The following is a 6,543-nucleotide window of genomic DNA, read 5'->3' as shown; positions in this document are numbered from 1 at the left end:
ATAAAGATACAAAAAATGGGTTAAAAGAATACGAAATTGGAAGGTTATAGGGAGAATATACAGCGTGTCCCCCTCTGAAGGTGAGAAATTTTACTTACGTGTTCTTTTGAATCATGTAAGAGGTCCAAAATCATTTTTGGACTTGCTTACTGTTAATGGGGCTTTACAACCAACATTCAAGCAGGCAGCGGAGAACCGAGGTTTGCTTGAAAATGACAATAGTATTCGAATGTGTCTGGCGGAGGCATCTGCAATAAGGATGCCATCAGCTTTGAGGAGATTATTCGTTACACTCTTGGTGTATGGGGTGCCAGTTGGTGTTCGAGCATTGTGGGATGAATTTGCGCATTTTATGGTAGAAGATTATACTTCATCTGATGATATTGCAAACAGAAACAGGCTCTTACGAGACCTAAATAGAATACTTCAACAATTTGGCAAGAACATTAGAGATTATGACCTCCCTCAATTAACCGGTGAGCTAGAAGATAATATCGGAATGCCAAGATGTATTGAAGATGAACTTTTTATCCATGTTCCTCAAGAAGATATTGATGCAATTGATCGTCTTAACAATGACCAAATGGTTGCCTTCAACACCATAATGTCTGTTGTGGATGGAAAAGAAAGTGCTTTATTTTTTGTTGATGGTCCCGGAGGAACTGGGAAAACGTATCTATACCGTGCGCTGTTAGCAAATTTAAGAAGAATGAATCATATAGTCTTAGCAACAACATCATTTGGAATAGCGGCAAACATATTGCCCGGCGGGAGGACAGCTCACTCCAGATTCAAGATTCCCCTAAAAGTACTACCTTCATCCATGTGTTCCATAGGTAAACAGTCTGCACTGGCACAATTGGTACGACAATCCACTGCAATTATATGGGATGAGGCACCTATGACAAATCGAGATGTGTTTGAATTAGTTGATCGAACTTTTCAGGACATAATGGACGTGAAAATTCCTTTTGGTGGTAAAATAATGATTTTCGGGGGAGATTTTCGTCAAGTCCTTCCTGTCATTCCTAAAGGAACAAAGTCTCAACTCATCGAAGCCTCGATTATGAGATCATCGTTTTGGCCAGCTACAAGGATATTGAGACTGAGGCAGAATATGAGATCCATAAATGACCACCGATTTGCGGAGTTTCTATTACGTGTTGGCGACGGTAGTGAACAAGTCATCCATGACGACATGATAAGGTTACCAGAAAGCATGGTGATTCCCTGACAAAGCGACCAATCTATCTTTCAAATTATTGATAGAGTTTTCCCTAATCTTGGTGATCACGTAGGCGATGCAAGATACATGGTGGATAGAGCATTGATTACTCCTTTGAACGACGATGCAGACATGTTGAATGAAAAGATCATCAGTATGTTTCCTGGTGAAGAAATTTCATTTTACTCATTTGACTCTGTTGAAGATGACATCCGAAATCTGTACCAGCCTGAGTTTTTAAATTCAATAACCGCAAGCGGTTTACCGCCGCACAGGTTAACTCTAAAAACAGGTGCTCTAATCATGCTCTTGAGAAATATAGACCCAAAATTAGGGTTGTGTAATGGTACTAGATTGTTATGTCGTGGTTCCTACCAGAATTTGATTGATGCAGAAATTATGACAGGCGAGTTTGTTGGGTCTAGAGTTTTTCTGTCAAGAATTCCTTTGCAAAGTGCAGAAAATGCGGGACTACTGTTTCAACTTACAAGAAAGCAATTTCCAGTCAAGTTGAGCTTTGCTTTGACCATAAATAAATCTCAAGGTCAAACCATCCCACATGTTGGAGTTTACCTCCCAGATCATGTTTTTAGTCATGGACAATTATATGTGGCATTGTCGAGAGGAGTATCAGAGTCTACCACAAAGGTGTTGGTTAAAAAAGGGTCCATAGTTGGTGAAGATGGCATATTTACTAAGAACGTCGTGTTTAAAGAAGTTTTGTTTCATTAGTCAACCAATAATGATATGTCGTGTTCATAGGTACTTCATTCAGTAAATCAAATTAATTGTGGTGCTTACTTTTTAATTCTTATGTTTAACGTTTTGAATTTTTTCTTATTTGTAGAAGTACTGTGACATGGAAGCTCTCAACTACAGAAGAAGCTACAAATAGGCGATGGCTTCAGGCGGCATGTTTCTTTATTTTCATGTGGTTGGCACAAGGGAATATCAGTGACAATGAACACCGTTGATCTCAGTAATCTGATTCTAAAAGAGTGGAAGAAAAAGAAACAAGCACAGTTTGTACTCTTAAACTCTTCTTATTTTCTTTCTCTTTTAGGTATGGTAATTAACCACATTGTTACTAATTGAAATTCTTATAGTTGGAACTACAAAAACGCACGTAGGGAATTGATGACACATGACATTTCTCACATTAAACAAACTTGGAGAAAGGTTATGCGTGTTAGGTATTCAAAACTATCTATTCAAGAAGATATGTTTATCTGTTAATTTTATTGCATGCATCTTCAACATTCACACCAGTTTTCTTAGCTTTTTATTTTCATGCTCACCAACTGGATAAATATATATATTTACAGGAAGCAAAAACACAATGAGCAATACTCCTTTTTAGTTAAGGTATTGTAATTTCACTTAAATTACTTAACATCAAACCTTAATATATAAGCATTATGACGTCTCCTCTCCATATTAAATATTTTTTCATTACAGTTTGACAACCAGCGTCTTGAGAAGTTGAAGCATAATATTGAGGTGATAATATATATATATATATATATATATAATGAGTTGTTTCGTGGGATCTATATACTTGGTTGAATGAATTTAACGCTTTCTTTTACCACAGAACTCTTCTGATAATTGGAGCAAGGGTACCGCAACAAGTGAATTATTTGAATTCATGGTAAGTTTGCTTAGTATACCAATATCTTACTGTTTAAAGTGAAAACTTGGAGATTCATTATCTTACTTATTTTTTTCATACTCTGAATTTATAGTTTAACCAACGATGGTTGACAAATGGATGGCTGAGATGGAGTTGATCGGAGCATGTGGACTTGATTAGTCTTTCTTTAAAATTCATTTACAAAAACAGTTTTATAACTGTTGTTATTAAAATCTTTAATAAGTTTGCATCAAAAATTTTGGCGTTGTGTAATTTGCAACATTTTTTTTTAAAATGCACCCTTTTCATCTTCAACAATTTTCCATAATTTTTTTTTAAATTGACAATTTCAATGCCTTTTTTGACTGTAAATGCATGTTAAAAAAAAAATTATTACATGTCAAATGATACAATAAAGACATTGTGAACTATATGAATCAAAATACAGAAAGATGAACATTGTATGCATTGATAAAAGAAATAGTTAACTAATGTTAAAAACGTATAAAAATTAAACGTACGTACGAGCGCGGTTCTTTCGGACGCGCATCGCGCGTGGAGAAAGACTAGTGTATGATTCTGTGAACAAAAAAAGTATCTCCCTCCCGATCTGAACTCACCTCGAGGAGAAGTATTCCAGTTTCACCAAAAAGCACAAACACGCGTCAGAGCCTCCCCACCTCACGTGACTCCCCCGCGCGTCCTTCCCACGCACCAATCCCTGCCCGAGCCTTACCCCATAGAAAACAACCAAAAGGGATAATAATAATAAAAAGAAAAAAATCAAAAAGAAAAAATAAACAAAGGGATTTTTAGTAGAGAAAGAAAACAAATTAGGAGAGAAGAGAGAGAGAAGAGAAGGAGAGAGAGAGAATGGGGGAGGGCATCAGAAACGACGATGACGATGACGATGAACAATCCTCCTCCTAAAAAGAAGAAGGGCCGTCCTTCGCTTCTCGATCTCCAGAAGCGCTTCCTCCAGCAGCAGCAAAACCCCCATTTCCTCAACCCTACCTCCGCCGCCTCCGCCCGCGTCCCTGCCACGCGCCGCGCCAACCCTAACCCTAGCGACGACGACGACGACGAGCGTGCCAAGAAAAAGCACAAGCTCCTCCTCGGAATTAACCACAACAATTCCCGCAAACCGACATTGCAGCCGTTCAATTCGGCCGCCGCTGGCTCCGATTCCAATGCGGACGACGACGATCCGGACAAGATCAGCGCCGCCCGCCGCCGATCCAATCTCACGGTGATTCTCCGGTTGATTTGATTTTTTTATTTGTTCTGTAAAAAAAAAAAGCGAAAAGTTGTTTTTTTTTGAACAAATTGAGGTTGGGGTTTTAAAGAGAGAGAGAATTTCAGAGGCTTTTGGGGATTTTCGCGCGAAAACTAGGAGCTGGGGAATTATTGGATCAAAAAGGGTTTGACTTGTCAAGGTTTTTGGACATTCTTTAATTTTTAATTTTATTTTAAATTCAACTTCTGGGTTTCGGTTTTCCTCTTGTAATATTATAAATACCATTTAGTTAAAAAAATAATGGGGAAATGATAAATTATTGTTGAAGCCATTCCAATCCAAATCTGGGTTTATACTAGGTTCATGAGTTGATAATCAAATCTCTTCGATTTCTAAATTATGAATAAACCCAGATTTGTTCAAGGATAACAAAGTTTGATTATGATGAATACCCAGATTCATCCACGAGTTCCAAATTCTGGGTTAAATCCTGTATCAAGAATCAAATCTGGGTTCAATCCCTATATCAAGAATCAAATATGGATTCATTCTCTGTTAACCCATATCTCAATCATATCACATATCAAATTGATCTTACTCTTTGAACTCAATCTTACTCATGAGTCATGACCCAATCATAACTTTTGTCTCGCAGAAAATTGATCCTCTCATGGAAGCAGGAAGCTTGGCAAGTGGGTGGTTCAACCCCCAACCTCTTTGCTTTCGATCTCAAGAGCAGATGATCTCCCAGGATCTCCCTCACTCTCCTCATGAAGCTTTTCTCCCAGAGCCGTATGAAAAAAATGTTATTTTCATTATTTTTTTAACCATTAAATTTAATTTTCAAAATTATGGTTAACAGAGTTAGTGGTGGGCTGGTGAGTTGGATTGAAATGCCAGATGTCAAAATATGAGTGGAGTCACAGGGAAGGAGACAGGAAATTGGGGACAGAGGATTTTCTCCCGTACCGCAGTACCTTACCTGGCAGAGAGAGCGAGTGAGGGAGTGAGACACAGTTGCACCACCTTTCTCGCTCCTTTTGCAGTCTTCTGTAACAAGTGGGTCCCCCCCCGCCCTCACGGCAATTTGCTCGCTCCTGCATTCGTACCTCCACTTCAGAGTTCAGACCCACACAAATATATGAATTAAGAAAAACTTTAAATTACAGACGTAAATTCCTACTGTGGTTTGCTTGTTAGTGTGATGAGGAAGAAAGGTTAGTTCAGTTATTTTGGGTAGCAAAAACAGAAATGAAAAGACTAAGGACTTGAATTACAGGCAGAGAGGTTGAGAAAGAAACGAACAGAGGAAGCTGAGGTTAGTACTTCTGAAACTCTATTCACGACAATTTGCTCGGTATTTTTGCTCCTGCATTCCTACCGTACCTCCATAACTTTTCTCTTCTTCCTTTGCCGTGCTTTGAAACCTTGTATCTCAATTTCTGGGGTTTCATGTCCAGGTAGTGAAAAGGTTGAGAAAGAAACGAACAGAGGAAGCTGAGGTTAGTACTTCTGAAACTATTCACTGCAGTCAATTTTTTTTTTTTTTTTAGTTTACTGAGCAACTCTCTTATGGCTTATGGCATGTGTCATAGATCTTTATCTGTACTGGACAATGAGGGCCTATAGTCATGACGAGTTGGAGACCATGAGCCCAGAGGATATCCTCAAGGCTTTTAAAAAGAATCTAACTTCAAAATTAGACTCACTTTTGGTGATTGCTGGGAACTCTGATGATGATAGCATCATTGTTCAGACTCTTGACAAGATAGTTGTTGCCGCTACCAAGTTTGGAAAGAGCTTTTTTGAGAAAATTCCGATGGATATGAAGGTCTATGTTGACTGTATAACACTGAGGAAGGTTGAGAAGCCAATTGGCAACCACAAATGTTTTGTTCGTCTCTACAAGGAGGGTTACAGGAAGAAAAAGCTGAGCGCCAAGACATACAAAGGTACATCGTTGGAATCGATGAGGCGTGTGGCAAGCCAGATAGGTCACAGCCTCACATCTGTTTTTGTTAAGTTAATGATCTCCTTGTGTGTTGAGAACCAACCGTGGACGATTAAACGATTTGACAATTTGGAGTCTCTAATTCTGTTGCTCAAAATGATGTTTAAGTGGAAGGGGAAAACTAATGACTTTGGGGTGGTTTTCAACAGAATCATTGAGTGCATCAAAATTGGGCGCCATGAATTCCTTGGGGTTCCGAAATTGACACAAAAAAGAAGGGGAACCATTGAACTTAGAAGGAAGACTATAGATATCATTGGTTGCTATAGTTTGAACAATTTCCTTCAAGAACTAGTGGCTGAACTGGTTGGGGTTCCGAAATTGACACAAAAAAGAAGGGGAACCATTGAACTTAGAAGGAAGACTATAGATATCGATGATTACTATAGTTTGAACAATTTCCTTCAAGAACTAGTGACTGAACTGGTGTGTTTTAG

At 38.5% G+C, this 6,543-nt stretch overlaps 4 protein-coding genes across 4 annotated transcripts in view; all 4 read left to right on the top strand.

Annotated features, from left to right (window-relative positions):
- Nucleotides 1–1,234, top strand: part of LOC101313525 — a 2,137-nt gene extending 903 nt beyond the window's left edge. The window contains exon 2 of the mRNA XM_004301718.1: nt 121–1,234. Coding sequence (XP_004301766.1) covers nt 121–1,234 — 1,114 coding nt within the window. The remainder of the gene's footprint in view (nt 1–120) is intronic.
- Nucleotides 1,235–1,312: 78 nt separating this feature from the next.
- On the top strand, nt 1,313–1,957 carry LOC101313224 (ATP-dependent DNA helicase PIF1-like). Its single transcript, XM_004301717.1, has one exon. It carries the CDS (start codon nt 1,313–1,315, stop codon nt 1,955–1,957), a length of 645 nt encoding a protein of 214 aa, XP_004301765.1.
- A 1,751-nt stretch (nt 1,958–3,708) lies between these two features.
- Nucleotides 3,709–5,410, top strand: LOC101304290. The gene is made up of 2 exons (XM_004300341.1): nt 3,709–4,107; nt 4,751–5,410. The coding sequence occupies exons 1-2, from the start codon at nt 3,757–3,759 to the stop codon at nt 4,952–4,954; spliced, it is 555 nt and encodes a 184-aa protein (XP_004300389.1). The 5' UTR covers nt 3,709–3,756; the 3' UTR covers nt 4,955–5,410.
- A 143-nt stretch (nt 5,411–5,553) lies between these two features.
- Nucleotides 5,554–6,543, top strand: part of LOC101312938 — a 1,293-nt gene continuing 303 nt past the window's right edge. The window contains exons 1-2 of the mRNA XM_004301716.1: nt 5,554–5,597; nt 5,691–6,532. Of these exons, the coding sequence (XP_004301764.1) occupies nt 5,711–6,532 (822 nt within the window). The 5' untranslated portion in view covers nt 5,554–5,597; nt 5,691–5,710. The remainder of the gene's footprint in view (nt 5,598–5,690; nt 6,533–6,543) is intronic.

Source organism: Fragaria vesca, linkage group LG5 (genome assembly GCF_000184155.1).
Source record: "Fragaria vesca subsp. vesca linkage group LG5, FraVesHawaii_1.0, whole genome shotgun sequence".
NCBI classification, from domain to species: Eukaryota; Viridiplantae; Streptophyta; class Magnoliopsida; order Rosales; family Rosaceae; genus Fragaria; species Fragaria vesca.
The sequence above is the reverse complement of the archived record's forward strand: the minus strand, read 5'-3'. Positions and strand labels throughout refer to the sequence as shown.

What these genes read in the sequence shown, in the direction of transcription:
- LOC101313224 (XM_004301717.1), top strand. Translation starts at nt 1,313, where the DNA reads ATGGTGGATAGAGCATTGATTACTCCTTTGAACGACGATGCAGACATG.
- LOC101304290 (XM_004300341.1), top strand. Translation starts at nt 3,757, where the DNA reads ATGACGATGACGATGAACAATCCTCCTCCTAAAAAGAAGAAGGGCCGT. An exon ending in GCCGCCGATCCAATCTCACG is followed by an intron (nt 4,108 to 4,750) that starts GTGATTCTCCGG and finishes TTTGTCTCGCAG; the next exon opens with AAAATTGATCCTCTCATGGA.